Source organism: Mytilus galloprovincialis, chromosome 3 (genome assembly GCF_965363235.1).
Source record: "Mytilus galloprovincialis chromosome 3, xbMytGall1.hap1.1, whole genome shotgun sequence".
NCBI lineage: Eukaryota > Metazoa > Mollusca > Bivalvia > Mytilida > Mytilidae > Mytilus > Mytilus galloprovincialis.
The window spans coordinates 105,821,217-105,847,129 of NC_134840.1; the positions used below are offsets into that span (position 1 = coordinate 105,821,217).

Sequence of the window (25,913 nt, forward strand, 5' to 3'; positions counted from 1 at the left end):
GTCAAGGACAATGGACATATGACAGATGGAAACTTTATTACATAAGCTTTTATATACAAAGAATGAATGATCCTGGTCTTCTACCTTCCAAAATATTAAGATTTTAAGAAGTTTTTAAACACTCCAGCTGCCACAGGTTCACTATCCCCCATGTTGAGCTTTCTGCGACAGAAATCACAGGCTTGACACAAATCATATCAACAGAAATATTGATATCCACACCCAGTCAAGGCCCTCATGGTGATTATATCAGAAAATTCTCTTTTTAATAACATCTTTAATCCTTTGGAAGTAGAGTTTTGTGAACTTTATATTCCCTCCTTAGCTGCTTCTTTCTTTGTATGTGTACATTACCAAAAACAATATATAGGTTTATAAAAAAGTGTCTAAAAGAAATACATAGGTTTTGATCATAGTGTTAGTAAATAAATAAATTTAAGTTAAGGGTATATAGATATAGGAAGATGTGGTATGAGTGCCAATGAGACAACTCTTCATCCAAATAACAATTTATAACAGTAAACCATTATAGGTTATTAAGGTACGGCCTTCAACACAGAGCCTTGGCTGAACAAGAAGCTATTAAGAGCCCCAAAATTACTAGTGTAAAACCATTCAAACGGGAAAACTAACGGTCTAATCTATATAAAAAAACAAGAAACACTTATAAATAACATAAACAAACGACAACTACTGTACATCAGATTCCTGACTTAGGACAGGCGCAAATATTTCCTGTTGAATTTTTATACCTGTTTTTATAAGCTACCATTATACATCAATGTATAATGGTAGCTTATAAAAACGGGTACATCCCTCTTTTGTATCAATATTGTTTCTGAACAACTAGACAGAATTTTGTAAAACTTTCTCAGAATTTTACTTACATGATGTCTACATCAATTTCTTTCTAAAGTCATTTTTTTCCCTGGGGTTTCTTTAAATTTGGTATGACATGGACTTTTGTAATATCTGTTTCCTATAGCACAAATTTGTATCAAATTCTCCTCAACCAATTAGGCCAAGGCAACTTAATACATGATATATTCTTTATCATACAACATACTTTGTAACTGCATGTAACATGTGGAGTATCAATTATTGTAAACACTGTGGTTCATTAAAAATGAAATTAATGTATTGTAAATCAACATCTAAAATAAAATAAGTTTTTATTCATCATTAATGCAAAAACATTTATTAAATAATAAATAACAATAAAACAGCCTGTCTGCATGTAATTGTAATGAAACATGGAAATCAGAATATTGCTGAATTTTAGATCTCCAAGTAGTCCAAGATGAATTTTCCCTTTGGAAGTATACATATGCCAATCACATGAAGCCAGATCTACACAGTATTAGGATGTATTCACTGACCATTCTTCTTATTCCATTCTATACATTTGGCCAGAAGAGCGCAAACTTTTCACGGACCCAATTAGAGTATTTGTTTAAGGAAATCCTTAACAACCCAAGAATCAAAACATTTTTGAATTCATTTAAAACATCAAATATTATTTGGTTGAGAAGGATTTTTCAAAACAAACTGGTATTTTTACAAACTTAAACTCTCATTTGCATATCAGACTCTGTTAAGTTTTGTAGTTATAAGAACACGTAATGTTTGATCAAACGCAGTGCAGACACACAATCCTTCCTTGTCAGGACTCCAATCAAAGGAGCTGATTGGCTGGGTTGACATCATTACGTTCTGCAATAGATTGACAGTACCAGCCACACCCATTTCTGCTCCATTCTCATCTTCCTTCACTCTCTTTGCTGGATATGTGCTATAAATAAAACAATATCATTATTTATTAAAATGTAATCTGTATTTTCTGTACAAATAAAAACTTGTACAGATTATTACAACTTTTACACAAGTTACAACATATTTTTCGATAGTCACTTCACTAAATTGGTCTATTAAAACTTCAATGCAATGTTATCTAAAGATATCTTATTCTTTATACAGCTTCTTTTAGCCCGGCCAGCTGAAGGACGACTCCGGGTGCGGGATTTTCTCGATACATTGAAGACCTGTTGGTGACCCTCTGCTGTTGTTTTTTATTTGGTCGGGTTGTTGTCTCTTTGACACATTCCCCATTTCCTTTCTCAATTTTATCTAATCTTTTAGCAAGTTAAAAAATGATATTTTCAATTGTAAAATGTTTGATATGAATATAAAGAGAAAAAGCCTATACAGGCCAATAATTAATTAAACAGAACCAAACAACACAAATAAGTAACAAGAATGTGTCCATAGTACATGGATGTCCCACTCTTTCTTCGTTCAGTGGACCATTAAATTGAGGTCAAAACTCTAATTTGGCATTAAAATTAGAAAGATCATATCATATTGAACATTTGTACTAAGTTTCAAGTGATTGGACTTCCAATTTCATCGAAAACTACATTGACCAAAAACTGTAACCTGAAGCGGGACAGACAGATAGACAGATGAACTGACGAACAGAGGCACAGACTAAAAAACATTATGCTCCTAGGTAGGAAATAAAAAAACATCTGAAGGTCAACATAAAGTCTTTTACAATAGACAGATATGCATAAACTGTAAATTCTTTTTAGACTCAAATGCAATTTTAATTTTTGCAATATTAAGAAAAATCCTGTTATAAGCATACATAAAAATTTTCAAAATCGGAGTTCAGATTTTTGCAATCATAATCCTGTAGCATTTTTTGCAGTTATAAAAACATCACTATAGTTTATGAATTTACAGTATATAATATCAAGCTCTAAATAATCTTGTGTAAAACAAATTCTCTCAGTTGTTGTAGACATGTTCATAATGTTTGTAAATTTTAACTTACTATTTCCATAAATTGAGTGTACCATTTCCTCCAAGTGTCATGAATACATCTCTGTTCTGTGGTAAGTGTTTGCAGCCCCATACAGTAGACTTATGTGCCTGGTAAAAATAATTGTAATATACATTTAATATCTACTAAAGGCCATTATGTGAACAGTAGCAGGAAATGTTTTTAAAAAACTTTTCTGTTAAAATTCAATTTAACCTTATTCAGCTGAATGTATAAATCTGCTTTCTTTTAAATTTTGTTAAGAAACTTGAAATCTAAAATAGATACTGTGGATTAATTAATATTTGTTGGATACCAATTTTCGTAAATTTGGGAACCACAAATTCAAATGTTCAACAAGTACAAATTTTCAATATGAATGTAAGCAGACTTTTTCAAAACCACGAAAATAAATATCCATGAATAAGCAAGTTTTCCTCAAACCATCAAAATTGGTACCCATGAAAATAAATGAATCCACAGTATTCAATTTAAAAGCATGACATTTAAAAATTCTGGAATTTGTAACCTAAACTAAAAAGATTTTATTTTTCCATATTATGGATATCTTGATGATACATACTAGACTAATTCAACCTCATCGCAAGAAAGGAAATACTTGTATATGACAATATATTACATGGCTAAAACATAACAGAAACAGACCTGATTTGATAATATTCATATTATCTTCTCTAATTTTCTTGAATTTCCACACTATAATTTTTATTGACTATTTACTTTGTAAGAAACAGGCAAACAGGGAATATAATGATAACATGTTTAAATTCTAACTCAACACTACCTAATTAGCCTTTAAAGATTTGTTTTCTAATAAGTAAAAATTGGTTATGAAAGTAACTCATTGACAACACAAAATCTAGGTTAGTGCACATGGAACACTGACAACCACCACTGTGCTTTCATAAACTTTTTGTTGTTGTTCATATTAAGCATACAAATGTTTTTGTGTAAGTTTGATGGACATGAATTGGATGTGTTAACTTGCATCATACATGGAAATCTGAAACATTTTTCATATATCTGTGCCTTACTTTTTCCGTGACACATGCAAATCCTTTTGTTGGATGTTGTGTTCTCATATCATAGACATGGAACTTTGATTCTAATGTAGTGGCTACCAGTTTATTCATACTGATGTCTTTCCTGTCAAATTCTAAACCACATACCTAAAAATACAGTAAGTTTGGAACATGATTGGAAAAACTCAAATAAATAAAACAACTACAGTACAGTATATATTTCAATTGTATTATATTTTTTTTAAAGACAGTACATGGTACACACAAATATACTTTTTTATAAAGCTTAAAAGAAATCATCATTACTCTTATTCTAAGATTATACAATAACTTAAAAGTGAGCTGCGTCGGATAGAAATGGACCTTATGCAAGTGCATGTACACATATCTAAGATTTTGATCGATTTTGGAATAACTAAGATATAAAAGCTGCATTTTGGTCCGTTTAAAAGGGTTGTCTTCTTATGAAAACCTTCTTTTGGAACAATTACAGACTTTCCGTAGAAATTATTTTAACCCAAAATAGGTTAACAGAGGTATTGACTTTCGTTTGCATAAGGTCGATTTCTATCCGACGCAGCTCAAGTAAAGGCTTCATAGCTAGCTGTTTGTTGTGAGCCAATGCTCTGTGTTGCTGGATGTTATTTGACCCGAACTGCTTACTTTTTACAAATTGTGACATGGATGGAGAGTTGTCTCATTGGCACTCATACCACATCTTCTTACAAATGCATATCTAGACTACTCAATGGGCTAATCAAAATAATTGTTTTTTTTTAAACTTGTATGTATGTAATGTTCATACCTTTAGGTTTTACTTGAAATCAAATTACATAGATTATATGGTTCTTGAAAAACAACACCCACACAGAAAACTTTAAACTGACAATTATACCCAAAAATTTTTAGCAACTGTCCTGAGTACAAAATTAATATATTGGCAAGTTTATCAAAGTTGGATCTTTTTTCAGATCAACATGCGCGTAGCTACGTTTACGTCAAAACGCCCGGGCGTACACTTGAATTTTGAAAATATTTTTTTTTTATCTAAATATAATAAGAAAAACTGGTCAAAAGCACATCAGCCCTGTGCTTCTCTCTTCAATGGATTGTAATTTTCAATAATAAGGGACTAAATTTACTTTAATCAAATAGTTCATTTTATATATTTGTTCCAATTTTCTGTAAACGTCTGAATCTACTGTGAATTCTGCGTACTTTTCTTATATTTAAAGCAATTCATTATCTGCTGAGATTTGATATGCAGTTTGCATTGTTGTCGAGCATGTGACTTATGCTGCAAAAGCGAGACATAGCGTCGTCGGCGCAGTCAATATTTAGGTTCCGAATGTGGACACAGTTTTTTGAATGACTCTCTGTTAAAAAAACTGTTTATGATCAAAAAAGTATCCAGTGCAATATAATAATGCAATTATTTCTTTAATTTCCCCCACATTTTACGGATAAAAGGTATTTCTTTCTGCAATTAATAAGTGGTCACAGTTTGGGCTAATTTTTTTATTTCTTAATTACATTAACTACTTGTCGAACCTTCAGCGAATTTTATGAAAATTTGGAAGAAGTTTTTTCTATAATTAATGTCTAAAGCAAAATTTTGAAAGCGTATGTTTTCGTTTATTTTTCTGTTCTTTACTGATAGCTAGACTTTTCTTTGCGCAATTAATTGCTCAATATATAAACCTTCATAAAATGTGATATATGGGCACACGTTAAATTCCAGATCAAGAAAATATAATAAAGAAAATTTTTGATTCTTTTAAAATTCCTGGAAAAGACTGGTAAATTGATTCACTTCTTATGGAAAGAAATCGTGTTCCAGATGTTATATTGCATCTTTAAGAAATATTTTTTTCGTGTTCATTAAAAGATGCTTTTGTCGATTGTATGCTCACTCATGACTTTAAACAATTTGAAAGTAATATTGGTTTGAAGTTTTCTCTACAACCAATGTCCGTTAGCTTCCAATTAACACAATGAATAAGTTCTCAAAATTAAACATAAAAATATACCATTTAGATTCAAAAGTATGTTACTATCAATGATTTTTACTGACAGGAATGGTATGTCATTCTCGATAACTCGCTTTCGGGGGCTCCGTCCCCTTGGACCCACTACCAGCAGGGGGTGGGGGGTGGTGGGTGGCATTGAGTGGTTTGTCACCCCCTCAGACCCCTCGCCAAAGTTCGGGCGTACACGTGAATATGACCCAGCTACGCCACTGATCAAATATATCAACAATGTTAGAAACATCAGAAAAGTATATGCAGTGAAGTCAGCTAGAAAGAGATAAACATAAATTTAGTTTATTTAACAATAATACTTACTCCATTTTTGATATTAGTCTCCCATTTTAAGGCCATGTTTCTGAGGTCAAATAATTTAATATCACCATTGTCATACCCTGCACAAACACATCTATCACTCTGGTTATAGGCGTGACCTTAAAAAGAAAATATATATATGAGGAAATGTAAACAGCATACCCTGCAAAACCACACCTATCACTCTAGTTAGAGGACATGAGATTAACAAGAAAATATAAATGAAATAATGTAACAAGGTTAGGATATTTTTATCTTGATGAGACAGCATCCCACCAACCAGGATAATTCTAAAGGTAAAGGTACAGTATATTTGAACACCAGTTTGGGTTACGTACAAAAATTTTCATAATTTCCTTGTTCCTGTTACCAAACAGGTCAGTACATGTACTGTGGATACGTTAATTTTCATTGATACCAATTTTCATGGATTCAGGAAAAATTACATTTTTATTGATATCTAATTCAGTGGTTTTGACAAAGTATGCATACATTTCTTCAGAAAAATTGTAATTCGTTGAACATTTAAATATGTGGTTCTCCTGTACCCATGAAATCAACCAAAATTGGTATCCAACTAATATTAAGGTGGTACCCAACACTTTCACTAAAATTAATTTGGCTCGTTTAATTTTCATAAAATTTTGACAAAGTATTTACTTTGACCCTTTTATAACAAGTATATAAAAATTTCAAAAATTTTGAACCAACCGTTTTGTCAGAAAAATTACACTGGTTATATAGCAGATTGACAAACAACAATTTTGATCATTGAGAAGCTTAATATTCCCTTTAAAACACAACATAATTAAAACATTTAGCTTTTTGCAGAGTTATTTCCCTGTAGTGTTAGGTACCACCTTAATGAATCCACAGTACATTGTATTGTGGAATCCCTGGGGGCACAAGAAAGACAAGATACAATTTTAAGATTTGCTATCTGATATGCATTTAAAATATTCCATGAATATAATTATTTTTCAACAAAGGGTATTGCAATAAGTGAAAAACATTTTTTAGTGTCATTAATTTCATAAATATAAGATTGAAATAAAAGAAAGTTTCTTATATGAAAGATCAACAATCTAAAAATATTTAAATAGTGCAAAGGTTCCTAAATGATATATATTCTCAAAAACATGTACAATAAAAAGATCCAAATGCTGAAGAACAGGAATGAATAGCATACCAAATGCAACTGTCCAACAGTCTCGTTTATCTTCTCCTTCACCAGCTTCCATTGTAGCCACTGGGTCATTTTTCTGTCTGGGATCCCATACTTTAACGGCACCTGTTTCAACAGAAAAACATTAATTTCAATACAAAATTTAAACACTTTTAAAAGCAAAACAAGAGATGTTAAATTAAGTGCAGTCTGCATCAAAATCTTTTCAAACTACTAAAATTTTACTAGCCTGGGGCATCAGACTAGTGGCTAATGATGAGGTCTGTAAGTTTTTTATATTTAAAAAAACATATTTTGACAGAAGCAATTTTCTGGATTAATCTACATCAAAAACACTCCAACACAAAATTTCCCTGGTGATTAAAATTAACCTCTTAAGGTGGTACCCAACACCTTCACTAAAATTTATTTGACTCGTTTAATTTTCATAAAATTTTGACTAAGTATTTACTTTGACCCTTTGACAAAAATATGAAAATTTCAAAAAATTTGAACCAACCATTTTATCAGAAAAAATACACTGGTTATATAGCAGATTGACAAACACTAATTTTGATCATTGAGAAGCTTAATATTCACTTAACAACACAACATAATTAAAGCGTTTAGCTCAATTTACAGTGTTATCTCCCTGTAGTGTTAGGTACCACCTTAAGTTAACATAAACATCATACAATAAATCTAACACAAGAATACACAACTTTATTTGTCTTGTGCTCTTTCATAACATTAAGAGGTATACTCTTAATTCAGAAATTAGTGTGTGCATTTATTATTGCAAATATTCAATAATGGTTTAATTATTGTGATTTTTATGATTTCTAACAATTCTACATATTAGGTCTATGTTTCAGATATCAGAATGCAATTTTTTTTATTGTGATACTAATCCAGTCACATAATTCTCATTAATAATACACATACCATCTCTACTTGCTGTGACTATTTCCGGAGCTCCCTCTCCAATGTAACCACCAACTCCATCAATAGCATTTATAATTTCTTTGTGGGCTTTCACAGAATATACAGGTAATTCCATTGACTCTAGATTCCTGTAAACAACAATAAAACATATAAACCAGATATACTAAATTCACCATCAGGATTTTGGTTTTTTTTATGTCTTATGTTTCAAGGGACAAGTAGTATAGGATAAATGTTCACACATTGATGTTTAGGTCAAACAACAAATTAAATGTTTAATTTCAAGTCCACAGAAAGACTTGTCACATTATTCTAACTCTGAGCAAACCAGTTAGCATTCTTTAATCTTGAATAGGCCTTAGGGACATTGTATTTTTTTTCTTATAGCAAATACGATTATCTGTAATTTGTAATACATTAAAAATATTTAATTTACAAACCATATCTGCATTTTTCCATCGAAGTCTCCAGTTGCAAAATATCTTTGCTGTAAACTTGATGCTCCAAATGTTCCACATTTCAAAGCTTTTGATTTCTCAATCTGTTAAGACAAATTATATAGAAGATACTGATCATACTCACTTATTTCTTACTGCTTTATGTAAACAAGGATTTGTATTGGTTTACTATACAAATCCTTGATTTAAACAAAAACAAAACAAAAATAAAATAAAACAAAAACAAAACGAAAAGAATTACATAAGATGTTCCTCTAAGGTTTTAATAGGTATTGATTTAATTTATAAGTGGCAGGAACATACAACGGGATATATATAGCATTACTAAATTCATCATGTTTTATTTATTTGTCATGAGTGGAGCCAGGTGCCAGACCATATTTCAACGATATTTTAACCCTTTACATAAGTGGGGTAAGTTATCCAACCTATTTTCAGTGGGATTTTACCCTTTTAAATGTGTCCATTTCTACATGTACATGTAGTCAATAATTATACAATACAATACAATTTACAATATTTTTATTTTCCAAATTAAAGGGCCCATTAAGAGCATAACATTAATTACAACATGACATAAACATTACAGAGTGATTAAAGAAACATAAAATAATAATTCAAATGCATGAAGAAAGGATCAGTGGTCAAGGGGAGATAATTTTGATATATTTTAGAGTATTTAACTAATTTTCTGATTTTCTTAGTTGCAGGCCTTTATCCAGGTATGCACATAAAATAGATAAAAATCTGCTATCTTCATTAATCATGATCCATGAAAAAAGATCATTTATATTTAAACTACCTAAACTGGGGTATGTTTTATATAATCAGTGATATCTCTTCTGAGGTTATTGTAAATAGGGCATTCCAGAAGAAAGTGCATTTCATTTTCAATACAATTTGTATTACAATATAAACATATCCTCTCATGTCGAGGTAATATTTCATATTTACCACATACATTGGTAATTCGTTCATGTCTGCCAGTTTCTATTCTTAAACAGTGATTGCTAAGTCTGTATTTTGTTAACAAATGTTTTTGTGGGTGCTTTAAATCTAAATAATTTTCATAGTCAAATGACCTTTTGAATGAAAAATAAGTGTCCAATTTGCCTTGATTCTGTAAATAAAAATCTCGCATTTTCTCCCAATCATTTTGAAAATTTAATTTGAGCTGTTTTTTCAATAAGTTTTTAAATTTATTTTTACATATATTTAGGTCAATACCCAATTTTTCACTGTAGAAAATGATATTAGAGAGCCATGAATTATTGGAACCAGTTTGACCTTTATTTTCTATCATTTTTAACTCAGCATAAGCATTTTTCAATAAATCAGATGGAGAATTCTCTAGTCTATGCCAATACATAAACATATGTGTTAGCAAATTTATATAAAGAGGATATCTACCCAATTCAGACAGGACTGCTTCATTTGTGCACATCTTTGTAACACCAATAATATACTTACAAAATTTGAAATTCAGCTTCTCAAACTCCCAATCTTTAAATATTATAATTAAATAAGTTTTCTTATTTTTGTATTCTGTGTAGATTAGTTTTCATTTAAGTGGGGCGATTTGGCAGATAAAAAATTATAAGTGAATCTAAATATTACCATTTTTCATTATGGGGCGAGTTGGCAGTAGTTATATTAACGGGATTAAACCCATTTCACAAGTGGGGTGATTTAAAAAAAAAAAGTGTGGCGATTTGGTAATCCAGTTTGGGTCGACTTTTTAAAAGTGGGTCGAGTTGGTGAAAAAGTGAGGCGATTAGGTGTGGGGCGATTTACCAGTGGGAGATTTGTTATGGATTTGTCAAACAAATAGCGATAAGGACTATTAAAGGGATAATTCGCGATTTTTCACTTTTCATCTTATTACATGTATTATGTTCATAATACCATAAAAAACATATTCACCAAGTTTTATTTCGATATGAAAAGTAATAAAGGAGAAAATTGGGAATTAGTTATTTTATTTTATCAAACTTCCTGACTTATGTGACCTAGTTTAAGTCTTTGAGCATGCCGGGAGTGAAATTAATCTCATTTAAGTCTTGTTCGTTAACCATCTAATAACGCTATTTAAAGCGCATCGACGACTTTTGGTGTAGCTATTAACCAACGAAAAGTAAGTGATAGCCATGCAACTTTTTAAATTAGATTGTAGGATTCATTTGTGGATTTTTTATACGAATTCTAGTAATTAAAGTAAATAATACAATAGAACATTTTTATGATTTTTTTTCTTCAAATACTCAAAACAAACATATGAAACTGACACGATCGATAGTGTATTAAAAAAATACATGTTTGTATTCTGAACTTTTTGCTTCATTCCAGAAAACATTTTCACTTGCTTGTACTGTGGAAATTAAATGTGTATTAATTTGTGACACTTAGTGAATGTTGAATGCGTAGTTAAACTCAAGGTAATTAAAAGATTAGCATTATGTAATTCTTATCTTTTGAACTTCATTCAGTGACACCTAGGAGTCACGGTTCAGCATTTCAGGTGTGAACAACATTTCGTATGAATGATATACGGGAGTCAGTTATAGTTATAGACACAGAAATGAATTAGAAAATTAGAATTAGATTAAACCTTGGAAAAAAATAAATAGATTTTTATTTTATCAAATCTTTTTTTTTTTGGTATTATTTATATTTTTATAAATAATATTCTTGACACCAGTAATGTTATTTATAAACAAGCGTATGAGTTGGACACGCAAGACAGAGATGTATATTATACACCTGATAGTTCAAAATGGAGAGTTATAAGTTATCGGCCGTGTACACTGATCAATACCTACAGAAGTGAAACGATGCATGAACTTGCAAGCCCGACAGGAAATCGCTTGAATACCTGGACATGTCACCTCACACCCCTCACAATACCTTTGGGAGTAATACCTTTAGTCATTCTGGTGATCAGATGAGGGAAGATCCGAATTTATTTGAATAAAATGAATTACTTTAAAGAATTATAAACGAATTAGATTTACGAAAACAGTTTTCACGGAACACTTATTTATGACTTAAACTTTGACTTTTTAACTAATTCCAATATTAACAGTTTAAAAATAACAGACTATGGTTATTTAAAAAAAATAAGAACATTTCCCGTATCAAGTTAGTTTGTCAGATAAAACAACCGTACGATTGACAAGATATCGACACGCAATTACGACTACATCGGTTACTGTAGTTTTCGTCCTTTGTGGTTTAAAGACATATCGGGATTTTTAATCGGGGAAGACGACAAAATGGCGGAACGCAGAGAATTGATACTCTAAATTTAAAATCGATGGTGATCTCTTATCTAGCGGAATAAAACTTTAATATCTATAAATTTGAGCATTTCTATATAGAATGGACATAATATCAATTTTTGATTTTTTTGCAAAGTTTCCCTTTAATTAAGGTTCAACTTTAATTTTCCAAATTAACAGATTTAGACTAACCTGTTGTAGACAACATACATTACTACAAGAAACAGATAGTTGGGAAATTTGATCTTACTTACATCATGAACTAGTTTGACATCACCATGTTGTACTTCATAAACCTGAAATGCTCCAGTTCCGCGTGCATGGTTACCGAGTACAATAAATTTTGCGCTACACGGAATCCATTTTGTATCAAATAATGTGTAATTTACTGGTTTTTGTACATGGGAAATAATCTGTGGCTTTTCCATTTTGTTTTAAAACACTTTTAAAATAAGAAAACTTGTAGAAATTCGATTAAACCCAATCTTGTAGCAACATGAAATTTCTTTTTCTTTCGCGAACTTTAACCGGAAGTGAAACTTTCCTACCTTATTGCAGAAGAACTCTATAAATAAAAACAGGTGCTGCCAAAGTCAGTTAACTCGGTACTTTGCCTTTGTCACGACACTTATGTAGATATTTTAACACTTCTTACTTTAATATTTATATGTAGATAGATAATTTTCTGACAGAGTGATTACAAAACACTTGCACATTATCATGACTATAAATTTCACTGATTTAGTAATAATTTGATATTTTCAAACAAACATGTACAGCTGGAATAATTTTTTGTTATGCCTAGTGGCCAGAGCTAGTGGCAAATAGATATGACATGAAGCAGGTGCTACCTGATGAGAACATAAAAGTTATTAGTGCATGTTTATTATCTCGTAACCTGTATATTTTAATATGAGGCAGGCATTACCTGTGAATGGGGACGAAGTTTGTTTAAATTATTTTTTTTGTATTTTAAATATTTGTTAAAAAAAAGATACGGAAATACCGTAACATTTCCGATTTTGGTTCTGTTGTTAGGGATTTTACTTGTGACATTATTTAAGTTATGACGTCATGTTCAATGTAAACAAAGAAACGCAATGCATCAGGTAGGCCTAACGTTTATTCATACCAAAGACAAAGAATGATTAAAAATGAAATATTGGTTTTGTGTTCCTTGAGTTCCTATATTTTACTAGACTAATCAAAGTTTCACGACAACAAGACCGGAAGAAGGAAGTAGAGGTATGTGTTCTGCGCAGATCCGGAAATTAAAAAACACGACAAAAAAAAATTGAACGATTTTGAATTCATTAGTACAATGAAAAATTCAGGAAATTTTCCCGATTTTTTTTTTTTTTTTTTTATTGAATTTTCTACGTATACTGTAATAGGGGACTTCGTCCCCATATGAAATTTACCTGGGCACGCTTGCAGGCAACTTGGGTGAAAAAGGTCTCTTTCCCGTCTGTCACTTAGCTTTGCTTGACTGTCAAAAACAAAATCTAGTTCCCCTGTTATTGCCCAAGGGTAACAGCTGAAATCTAGTCCCCCTGTTGTTCACCCTCCTCTCTTTCAGTTGCTTTCGTCATCAGGAATTTGATTTTTTTACCAAATCCATCTATAAGTAAAGATGGGGGACAAGGATGCATGGTTCTGAATACAGATACATGTCGTACAAAATTCGCAAAAATGTTGCATTGAAAACAAAAATCGGGAAAAGTTATAAACACCAGAAATAAAATAATGAATATCAATGAAAAAAGTGCTAGAAGTTATTACTCAGCTAGCTGTTCATGGAGATCATGCAGTCATTATTAATAGAAATGCAACCTTGTGGTCGCCTTTTACCGTCCGTTAGTTGCATTATATTTGGAAAAAAAAAATATGATTCATAGTAATTTCATGTAGACTTATTAATTTACAATATTTATATAACTGCATAATCTAATTAAAATTACTCTAAGCGCTAAACATAAAACAATCAATGCAGTTAAGAGAAGTTTAAAACATTAAAACAATCAATGCAATAAGAATGAAATAAAATTTTGAACACATAAAAAACCAAACTTTACTGCATACCATACATATATATACCATATCTGGGTCGACTTTAAATTATTCTGGTTTATCTTTGAATTAAATGCATGACAAGCAAGAGAAATAATGAGTACAGACATAAAACACAAAAAACATACAAGGGGAAAAACGAAGCATGCACATAAAACCAAATATGGGAGAAAGGATAAATAAAACATCGAAACACATAAACACATGAAATAAAAAGGCAAAAAATGTGCACGAAATTAAAACTTTATCACACTCAGTAAAAAAATCAAAAGATATAAACATGTGTATCTTTAAATGATTTATTTTCTTTCAAAAAGAGGTTAAAGCATTGAATTAACAGTACATGAATAATTAAAAGAACATACATTAAACTTATTATTTCATAAACATAAACATGATAAAATAGATGTGTTAGTAATCCAACTTGAAATAATTTTGTTTGCAGAAATTGTAATTATAGAAGAGAATGTCTAGCACTATATCAGTATCCAAGAAAAGAAAATCTACATTAGACACAACTGCTTCATATTCAGTAAATAATGCAAAAAAGAATAAGATGTCGAAATTGCCCAAAAGTCCAGGCGATGAGTTACATATGATGACGAAGAAAGAGAAGGTTGAAGAGTCAGATACAACATCTGAGGAAAGTACCGATCAAGAATCTGAAGATGAAGGTTCAGATACACAAGAGGCTGAAGCTGATGAATTAGTAAGAATTAATAAGTTGCATAAGTTAAACATTTGTACAACTTTACTATACATGCTATATATATATATAAAATAACAACTTGTTAGGATTTGTGATTTGTTCTACTAGTTAAAATCACTTCTCACAGATATTTGTATGAAAGGAGTCAATAAAAATATTGTTTGCCTCAGAGTTTAGGAGAAATCTTATTCAATAAACTATATACATTTCACAAACTGGCCTTAATGTACATTGAAATTCTATAAGTGAACCAAGACCTGAAGTGGTAGAGTTAAAACAAGTGAATACTGCTAGGTATAATTCCCAGTTGTCTTTAAATGAATAAGAATGTTTCCACACAACTTGCACAAGACAAACTGTCATTGTTCAATTACTCTAAAGATATACACAAAAAGGAATTATATTTTGTACAAAACTTTCGAATTGTACTACATGTATAATATTAAAGTATAAAAAAAAATTCAACAGGAAGCTTCAAGCCTAATGGACAGAACAACAGACTACAGTAACATTAACACCTATAGTGCCTAACAAGATTTTGTGAGGTAGACGAAATTGACTTTAAAACGATCGTATTGACTTTTGATGTGCAGAAATAGGCAGATCGGACATATTTTGACTTTAGTTACTTACTTCTTAAGTTTGGGATTAATTGTAATCAACATATTCCAATGAGACTGAAAAATGCTTTTTTTTTATTATGATAAATAATACTTTTACCTGCCGTAGTCGTGCGTAAAATATATTTCGGTATTTCTCTTACGAAAATGACTTGTTTAATGGAACAAAACGTATTATTTGTAAACTTTCTCTTTACTCTTCACAATAGGCTTTTAAAAAATAACCTTTCAACTGTATATTCCGAAAATTTTGTGAAAATCGAATAAGTGGCAATTCTTACCTTTCATACCTTAACTTTCATTGATAAAACATAATATTGACTCGTCCAGTGTCCAGTTTGAAGGTCATTTTAGTTACCGTACACATTCATGCACGTTCTAATTAATCAATAGTCATGTATGAAAAGCATAAACAAGTTTGAAGGTAAATTAATAACAACTTAATCCAATCAAATTGCCTACGATTCAATAACAATGACCAGTCCAAATCATAAAATGTATAGGGGTAAACTGGGTAGGGAGAAAATGTCAGATATATTAAGTTCATTATTTTGCAATAACGAGTAAAAATTTGTTAATCAATAGATATGTTATAATTTCATAAACATGTCGTTATGTATTGGTATAGTTTTTGGATCTTTCATTAGCGTATTTAAGGCTGTAGAAAGTTTGGCCTTCAAAAGTCAACATAATCATTGACTTTATAAAGAAAATTTGCCTTTTTAAAACATTGAATGTTTCACAAATAATACGCGACAACAAAGCAAAATCATTTCTTAAAACACTGCAAAAAAAAATAATTCTGATTGATGCAGTGGTATTGTCATAAATTGCACTGGAGTGAACAGTGGTACATCAAACGTCGAATTCCCTCACACAATGTTATCACACACTATAAGTAAAAACAAATTAGAGGTCATTTTATGTGTACAAACAAAGACAAAACCAAAACAAACAACATATCGCCCCAATATAATATGTCTTCTAAAGGAATTGCATTCATTATCAAATCAATAGTCATTGTTTTTATTTTTTGTTTTTAGGTAACAGTTAAGCAAGGTAAGTTACATATATATATATATATAAGGCATCAGTTAGACAGCAACCAAACAGACAGCAATCATTATCAAACAACAAAAATATCAAAAAGGCATCTAGACAGGAAATGAAAATTACATTTTACATTTATTAGTTTGGTGTATGCAAGACTTTTCTGTAATTGCCTTCGTCATAATGCTATTAACAATAAAGATGCATAAATGCTTGGGACCTTAAAAGAGTAATAAAAACCATAAACGGTCAGCTATGCCTGAAGGAGTTGGAACCAAAGATTCTATATAATTTCTAAATTTATCAATCACACTGACAGTTTAAAAAAATGTATAATAAATTATGTCAATGACAAAACAATGATTATTGAGCTTATAATATTCTTGAGAACTAACCACCAGCAGTATCAAAGTTGTGCTGGAAAATGGAAATAGCCTTTCATAAATTTGGTGGCCTGAAGCAGTCTTCTGGATTTATTTTCATCAAGAGTACTTCACACCAAATTTTAAAGCCAATGATGTGTAAGAAGAGTGTTTTATACCATCAAATTATTTTATATGATATACCATTTTGTTTCAGAACTATCAAATATGTCTTTTGAAGAACTAATACAGTTGAAAGAGAGGCTTGGTTTAAAAGTGTAAGTATATTATTCTTCATTGAGATAACAAAAAGTCTCCTTGTACTTGAACTTTAATGAATTTGTAAAGTGTAAAAAAAATTTCAGTTGAAATTTTTATGAAAATGTCAAGAACTTAAAAATTCCTGGATTTGTGATTTTCTGTTCGTGGTGATGCTCATATCATCAGTGTAACAAAGCTGAAATATACTCATGCCAACTCTTGTTCACTGTGGCCTTTAATCTTGAATTTTGTAATGATATTGATAAAGCTTAACTCATATTCAAATGTTTTGTATCTGTGTATTCAAGTTGAATGATTTTAAAATGAAATAGGTCTAGCAAATTAAACCATATAAAAGTTTACCCACTCCAACTGTGGGCTGATTGGAAATTGACAAAATTCAAATAAATTGTAAAATATCAATGTTATTTTTTTTTTTACACAATGTGAATATTTTCAGATATAACCAAGTAGTACATGGAGATAAAGTGAAGAAGCCTACCTCTAAAAGAGTTTTTAAAAGAGAAAATAAGAACAGGTAACACTATCCAATAGCTAAAAACTCATTAAATTGAAAAATTCAGTAAATATATTCCTTCCTTATTGGTGCAATTATTGAAGTTTTAAAAATACACAGGACACCTCAAATGTGAAGTGAACAAAATGAATCACTCCATGTGCATCATAACTTTGGATTTTCCTCTAATGCTTCCTTCTAAAGTCTCTTTTTTCCCCCTTGTTTAGACAGGACGAAAGATCTGCATACTTTCTATGACAGTTATAGAAAGTAGCAACTGTACTGAATCTCAAGATTATTCGAAAGTGAAGCTTGTACATTTGGTAACATAATTGGTCACATCAACACATTATGATGGACTAGACTATAGATAACTAATATGGTAACAAAAAATATCCTTACAAATTACAGTCATTAAATCACACATGATATGCATTTCTAGATTTTTAAGCAAACAAAAGTTTATAAATGAATTGATCTATTTATAGACCTATGGAAATGTCATCTAAAAGACCAGTGAGGTTAAGCAAAGAAAGTGATCCAGCTAAGAAGAAGGTAATTTATCTTATATTTCAATACTTTAATATGTCAAGTTGTGATTATTGTTTCTGATAATAGAAATTTTCTTTCAAATTTCAAGACCAGAATTAAATGCAACAAGATCAGATGACTATTAACAAACAGACCCCAATCTTATATCAGCTATAAGAACAAATGATTTACCAGACATAAACCAAAAGTGGTTAGAGCAATCGATTCTATCACTTGCATTACATCATGTGTGATACAAAATATGTATTTTATATCTTGACTTGTCAAATTTAAATGTTCCCAATCAGAGAAAGCTAAGATTGTAATGGATAAAAAAGTATGTTATTATATTTGGAATTTGAAAATATATGTATTAACACAGCAATATCACATAAAAGTTCAGCAATGTCACTTTTTGTCGAGCCTTCGACTTTAGTCGAAAAAGCGAGACTAAGCGATCCTACATTCCGTCGTCGTCGGCGGCGTCAACAAATATTCACTCTGTGGTTAAAGTTTTTGAAATTTTAATAACTTTCTTAAACTATACTGGATTTCTACCAAACTTTGACAGAAGCTTGTTTATGATCATAAGATAGTATCCAGAAGTAAATTTTGTAAAAATAAAATTCCATTTTTTCCGTATTTTACTATAAATGGACTTAGTTTTTTCTGCGGGGAAACATTACATTCACTCTGTGGTTAAAGTTTTTAGAATTTTAATAACTTTCTTAAACTCTCCTGGGTTTGTACCAAACTTGGACAGAAGCTTGTTTATGATCGTAAGATAGTATCCAGAAGTAAATTTTGTAAATAAATAAATCCATTTTTTCCATATTTTACTTTTAAATGGACTTAGATTTTCTGCGGGGAACCATTACATTCACTCTGTGTTTAAAGTTTTTAAAATTTTAATAACTTTCTTAAACTATCCTGGATTTGTACCAAACTTGGACAGAAGCTTATTTATGATCATAAGATTGTATCCAGAAGTAAAGTTTGTAAAAAGATTACTCCGTTTTTTCTGTAATTTACTTTTAAATGGACTTAGATTTTCTTACAATCATAAAATAGTAACAAGAGGAATATTTTATTGATTTTTTTCCTCATTGTTGTTGAGTCTGCGATTTACAGCAAAAATAGGCGAGACACTGGGTTCCGCGGAACCCTTACAAATTTTTCCTATCACTCAATTTATCTCTGAAGTGTTCGCATTATCATTCCTACAACTGAATAATGCTTTGTAGTCTTTATAATAGTTTTACCAACGACTTTATGAATTTTTATATACTAAACTAAAATAATAAAAGTTCTTATGTTCCCGGCGTTGCACATATTTTATATTTCCAAGGGGCATAACTTTAAATCGTCCACCTATATAGAACTTGTTCAAGATATTGCTGATATTTACCTTTAGTATAAGTTTTTATAAAAATCTGGCAAGAATTGAACCTGTAAGAGCACTAACAAGATCAAATCGACACACAGACAGACACCATGTCCTCCGCGTCACATTATATGGGGGACAAAAAAACCTATAGGTAAGACAGTTTAAAGCTTTTTATTGCACATTTACCTACATTTACTTTAAATACTCATGAATCTACCTAAATTTACTTTTATTACACATGTATTTACCTACATTTACTTTTATTACCAATGTGCTTTCTATTACAGATGACCAGGGACCCCAGATTTGATGACCTGTCTGGAGAGTACAATGAGAGCTACTTTAAATCTAATTATTCTTTCCTGTACGATATAAAAAGTCGAGAGAAGGAGGTAATTCAACAATTAAGTTATCATCTTCGACTTTAAATTGCTAAAAAACTACAAGGGTGTTCATGACCTTGACTTATATTCATGACTGGATTAATAATTAAAACATTATATTAGACTACATATTACTATTTGAAATATGCTGTTTCTGGCGTCGGTGACCTCATCATGGTTCATTGACGCTAAAACTTTTACATAGTATACAAGTTAATGTTTGTTATGCCCCACCTACGATAGTAGAGGGGCATTATGTTTTCTGGTCTGTGCGTCCGTCCGTTCGTTCAGGTTAAAGTTTTTGGTCAAGGTAGTTTTTGATGAAGTTGAAGTCCAATCAACTTCAAACTTAGTACACATGTTCCCTATGATATGATCTTTCTAATTTAATTGCCAAATTAGAGTTTTAAACCCAATTTCACGATCTACTGAACATAGAAAATGATAATGCGGGTGGGGCATCCGTGTACTATGGACACATTCTTGTTTTTAAGTTTGTTTCAAAGAAACAACTTTTTATAAGTCAATGGTATTTGTAATGCAGTTGTATTAGCATTGGCACATCTCATTCATATGGAGATTGCTTGTACCTTCAGTCAGGTCACTTTGAATATTTGCATAACTTACATGTTAAAGTATTGCTATTTTATATTCAACATTTGCAATGTCAAAATGATAAAAAGGCTAGACATATCTCTGTCATAACAGTTTATTATAAATAAATACTTATCTTCATAAATCATTTATCTAGAAAATCAAGAAGACTATGAAAAAAGAAAAAGATCCTGAAAAGAAAGTGGAACTTAAGATGCTATACAACAGAATGGTTAGTATGATATTTTAAATATGATCTATACATGTACTACTAAAAGAAAATACCGATTTCATAGAGCCGCAACTCCTCTGAACCATACAAAGTCAGAAATATTTGTGATATGGCGTATAAATGTAATGTTTTGTACTCCTAAATTTGTCTTTGAAAAGAATCTGTTTTCCATATACAACACCAATTTCTTAGAAAATATCCAAATTTGAAGATCATTATTGATCCCTGTTTTATACACTTTCGTGCATGCTCAGTCAATGGACTGCCCGCGAAATGCAAAATCTCTTTTGTTTCAATAATTGCCCAATATTGTAATGCGATTTGCTGGCATCTTCTAGTATTTTAAATGTTGATAACATTCAATATAGAGAAAATACTACCGTGGGTTCATTATTATTCATACAAATTTCTACAGCCTGATATGCTGACTTTTTTAAAACCACGAAATCAAACATCCGTAAAAATACAATTTTTCTTTAATCCTCGAAAAACATTGGCACTCATACAAATAAATGTATCTACAGTATAGAGATATTACTATCCTTGTCTGAATACATGTTCTTTTCTAGCTGACTGGTAAAAATTTTCAGCTGAAAAACGATAAGTTTGTGACTATTTATTCTGTTCATACAAGTAACAAATTTCCTGGATTAAAAACATAATTTTGTTTCATTTGCAAGGCCATACTGATCTTTTAATGTGTTCTACTTTGTCTGATGTTGGTTTCTCTGATCAAAATCACCTTGAATTTCTGTTATTAGTTAATCAATTTAGACCAATTCAGAAAAAAAAAAAACACATTTAAAAATTTGAAAGATACTTTAATATTGTGATGCATATGATACTTTTCAATACCTGCATAATGTCAGAAGATTATATACTGTAAACCAACTTATTTTCGTGAGCGATTTATTTTCGCGACTTTAGCAATTAGAAAAATAACGCGAATATGAATTGTCTCGAATATGTCAATCTTTGATCTTTCCTTAATAAACTTCATCAAGTAAATCAGATAATCGCGAAATTAAATAGCCGCGAAGTGGTCAAGAAAGGGTAAAACGCGAAATAAAGTATCCGCGAAAATAAGTTGGTTTACAGTACTGGTGTGAATATCATTTACAATGTTTACTATGGATTCATTTCTTTTTGTGGTTACCAATTTTTGTGGATTTTTTGTGGATTAAAAAAAACTTACATGTTAGTGGATATTTAGTTTTGTGGTTTTGCCAAAATCTGCATACAAGCCTATAGAAAATTTGTTATTTATTGAACATTTAATTTCATGATTCACCTGTACCCACAAAATCCACAAAAAATGGTTTTCAACAAATAATAATGGATCCACAGAAGTTAAAACTTTTGTGAAAGAAATTTTCATGTACCTTGCTATTGACCTTTTTGTGAGATTGGACGTTAATGTTTGAATTATCTTCTATAAAGGACCAACAAGAACAGTCAGAGAAACAGAAAGACAAAAGGAAAACATTGGAAAAAGAATGGAAGAAAAAGGAACAGTCTCAAGTCAAGGAAGGAAAGAAGCCATTTTTCTTAAAGAAAAGTAAGGAAGATAACTCTTTATGTTCAAGGGTATAACATGGACTGTTTTCTTAAAGTATCAGTGATGTTATACTTATCCAATGGTAAAAACTTCTCATCAAAATTCTGAAGTACTAAGAATTGTTGATTTATTTTTATCACCATTAGAAAAATTTTCTGTGACTAAGGTGCTACATGGTAACTTGCATTACAACACATATATAAATTAGAACCTTAAATATTCAATTGACGACTTATTACCATTATCAATTGACAACATCATTGAATGATCTTTTATCAATAGGGGAAAATTGATGAACTTCCAAAAATAAGTGATTCTAATGCAAGAATGTTTGTAACGTTTATTTTGATTGGATAAAGTGACTTTTTTACATGGCATCATTTGACATTTGATGCTATGGGACATACGCGCAGACGGCATGTGACAGATTTTAATTACATGTTTTAATGTTGTTTTCTATTAGTTTCATTAGAATGGAGATAACAATACTGTATGTTAAGCTCCGACGACATCAATTTGGGATTTGATGGTCGCAAATACCCTTTTACTATCTCCGCTAACGTGTCACCAGTAAACTTAATTTACTACCATCAAAATCCCCAATTGATGCCATCAGAGCTTAAAATAGAATACAGTAATCTCCTAAATATATCAATGTAGCCAATGAAGTTGATTTTTAATAATTGAATAGAAATGAAAAGTACCACATCTCTGTTTGTTTTGAGAAAATGATTACTTATGCATTGCAAATATTTGGTTCCTCCCAATATGTTGTCAAAAATATTCGTTCTAACAAGTTTAGTTTAAATTTGCAAGAGTTACAAATTTGGATTTACAGTTATGTTTGCCATGATGAAATTCTCATTAAGATATATTTTATATTTTAAAGCTGATCTACGCAAGCTTGAATTGGCAGAAAAATACAAGGAGTTGCAGAAGAGTGGAAAACTAGAAAATTATCTAAGTAAAAAGAGAAAGAAGACAGCACAAAAAGAGAAGAAGAAACTTCCATTAATGACTTAATTATTTTATTATATGCATATCAATTAAATATTTGAATATCTTTATGGGATGCTGGTTTTTGATGCCTACTATTTAAAGATATAGAAATAGGAAAATGTGGTATAATTGCCAATGAGATAACCTTCCATTAGAGACCTAAAGACGTAATGGTTTGCAAATAAAGGGTCACTGTACAGCCTTCAACCATGAGCAAAAGTAATACCACACATCATTCTATAAAAGTTTAAATGAATGAATGAAAGAACTGCCTGATTTGTGGACAATACACAGAAAACATTTCTGAATAGTCTGTATGAACTATTGTTAGTTGGATACATTTATTTCAGGAACTCATTCACCAGAATAATACTTTGACCTACAATTGTTCAGATTTTATACATTGTGACTTGGATGGAGAGTTGTTTCATTAGCACTGCTACCATATCTTCTTATTTATATGATTGAATGTGAGATATAATTCAATATAACTAATTAAATGAAATATAGGGGGAGTCCCTGGGGTCACCCTACCCCCTCCTGTTTGAGAACTTGGAAACCAATGAGATCCCAACCCCTAAACCATATATATTTATGTATGGGACAATATAACAAATCAAATAAAATGTAGGGGAAGTCCCTAGGGTCACCCTACCCCTTCCTGTTTTAGAACTTGAAAACAGTCGAGATCCCCACCCCTAAACCATATATATTCATGTATGGGACAAAATAACAAATCATTTACATTTACTATGGGTAGGTCAGTCAGACATCACCTTTGATCCCAGTAGTAGTAAACATTTGTCCGATTCATGTCTCATAACTTTTGTACTATAGAACACAAACTCTTTCCAAGGAAACCAGTCCATTTATACTATTACATGTTCGTACTAAGTCAACTTGTTCTACTAGCAGTCAACTAAAACCATCGTTAACTACCAAGTAAAACAACTGCAATCATTGCAAACTTGTACCACTGCAGACTCACCATAAAAAATATACATTGACATATGCATTGCTTTTGAAACCTTGATATAAACATATGAATAATAATAATTAATTCATTAAATAAACATAAATGTACTAAATATGAATGTTTAATGTTGAAGCAACATTACCACAGTTTTCATATTACGTGTGCCTTGGTTTTTGGTTAACTGCCTTCAGCGCATACAGCGCTTTGATTATTACATTGCATTTACTTCGTACAACCTTTCATTTAAGCAATTAGCTATATGCTTTACTAGTTGACCGGTGTGTAATTCATACTGCAATTGGGTACCGGTTTTGATTTTTTGGTAATTTTGTAAATAAGCAATTGATGGAACTTCTGAAATTATGCATGAACAAGAATGTGTCCATAGTATGCGGATGCCCCTCTCGCACTATAATTTTCCATGTTCAGTGGCCGGTGAAATTGGGGTCAAAACTTTAATTTGTTTTACTTTAACAATTCTGATCTTGAGTTGACCTATATTGTAGCTATTTGCTTCTTTGTTTGAGTGATATTTGTGTTTATAGTTAAGTATTTCTTATGTGTATATATTTATATTATTGTGTTCTACATGTATTATTGTTTATATATCTACAAAAATCTTGAAGCCATACCTAACCAATGGAGTGCTTTAAATCAAGCATCTCATTGGCACTCATACCACATCTTATATATATACATGTATGTACAACTAATTAGAAAAAAAATATGCATACCAAATAATTATGACATATCATACATAAAAAAAAATGAAATTAACTCAAAACGACCTCATACAGGCATGCGCCGGAAAGTAATCCTCAAAAAGTTGATGGTATTCCGTAACTAAAAAAGAAAGAAGAGTTGCTCAGTTCCTCGTTGTCCAAGTATTTTTTGTCAGCTTTTTCCTGTTTTATCCATTTCAAACAGTACGGAGTGAGTGGTGGATGATATCACGACACTCATTCCAATTAATAGTTGAAGGGGGGCGATATTTAGGCAATATTTAGGTCCTTTACTGAGGAATGATTTCAACTCTCAGTCTTGAATGATGTTAAGATCTCCTGTTATAACATGGGAAATGGGTCCATAAATGTATTTGGAATTACTGCAATTACATGAAGTAGGTGTATTTTCACTGATATTAACATCTTTACACAATTGGCTGTAATTAAACACAAATTTCCGAGTAGCTTTCACAAGCGAACAATGAAAAAGATTTTATTTTATTTTTGGTGTCTAAAACGCCACTTTTAAGCACTACATTGTAGGCTATTTCATGAGGCCAGTTTTTATTGGTGGAGAAAACCACAACCTTCGATAGGAAAACTGACAATCCTAGTCAATAAAGATTGGAGTCGATTGCACCCGCACAATCAAGGATCGAACTCACAACCTCAGTGTTGCCTGGCTAGTGATTACAGTAGTTACAACTTAGACCACTCAGCTATTCGAGGCCCCTACTTCCACAGGAAAGGTAATACCTAAGTAAGACATAATGTGGATGACTACATTGACTAGTACATGTATAAACCAACAATAGCATCATTTGACATAAGCCTGTAAAACATGCATATACCTTATGATGGATTTGTGACAGACTAAACACTAT

General features: G+C 30.9%; 2 protein-coding genes across 6 annotated transcripts; one reads left to right on the forward strand and one right to left on the reverse strand.

Moving 5' to 3' along the window:
• Positions 1-1,155: 1,155 nt before the first annotated feature.
• On the reverse strand, positions 1,156-12,593 carry LOC143069682 (dynein axonemal assembly factor 10-like). Its single transcript, XM_076244434.1, has 8 exons — positions 12,310-12,593; positions 8,760-8,860; positions 8,320-8,447; positions 7,399-7,500; positions 6,213-6,328; positions 3,880-4,014; positions 2,837-2,934; positions 1,156-1,792 (listed from the first exon to the last, which is right to left on the reverse strand). Exons 1-8 carry the CDS (start codon positions 12,481-12,483, stop codon positions 1,585-1,587), a joined length of 1,062 nt encoding a protein of 353 aa, XP_076100549.1. The 5' UTR covers positions 12,484-12,593; the 3' UTR covers positions 1,156-1,584.
• On the forward strand, positions 12,589-23,392 carry LOC143069683 (ribosomal RNA processing protein 36 homolog). Of its 5 annotated transcripts, none has more exons than XM_076244436.1 (10): positions 12,589-12,660; positions 14,571-14,834; positions 16,498-16,513; positions 17,084-17,144; positions 17,588-17,665; positions 18,133-18,199; positions 19,850-19,954; positions 20,697-20,771; positions 22,212-22,329; positions 23,219-23,392. In XM_076244436.1, exons 2-10 carry the CDS (start codon positions 14,592-14,594, stop codon positions 23,350-23,352), a joined length of 897 nt encoding a protein of 298 aa, XP_076100551.1. In that variant the 5' UTR covers positions 12,589-12,660; positions 14,571-14,591; the 3' UTR covers positions 23,353-23,392. The 5 variants fall into 5 exon arrangements, with proteins under 5 accessions (XP_076100551.1, XP_076100554.1, XP_076100550.1 ...); XM_076244439.1 differs by having other exon boundaries at positions 12,594-12,636; XM_076244435.1 differs by having other exon boundaries at positions 12,602-12,687.
• Positions 23,393-25,913: the final 2,521 nt, after the last annotated feature.

Excerpts from the sequence above, each read along its gene's own strand:
- LOC143069682 (XM_076244434.1), bottom strand. The coding sequence starts at position 12,483 with ATGGAAAAGCCACAGATTATTTCCCATGTACAAAAACCAGTAAATTAC. Across the intron at positions 8,448-8,759 it reads GATGGAAAAATGCAGATATG|GAATCTAGAGTCAATGGAAT; the intron begins GTTTGTAAATTA and ends TGTTGTTTACAG. Across the intron at positions 4,015-6,212 it reads AGACTAATATCAAAAATGGA|GTATGTGGTTTAGAATTTGA; the intron begins GTAAGTATTATT and ends CTGTATTTTTAG.
- LOC143069683 (XM_076244436.1), top strand. The coding sequence starts at position 14,592 with ATGTCTAGCACTATATCAGTATCCAAGAAAAGAAAATCTACATTAGAC. Across the intron at positions 17,145-17,587 it reads GAGAGGCTTGGTTTAAAAGT|ATATAACCAAGTAGTACATG; the intron begins GTAAGTATATTA and ends GAATATTTTCAG. Across the intron at positions 22,330-23,218 it reads GCCATTTTTCTTAAAGAAAA|CTGATCTACGCAAGCTTGAA; the intron begins GTAAGGAAGATA and ends TATATTTTAAAG.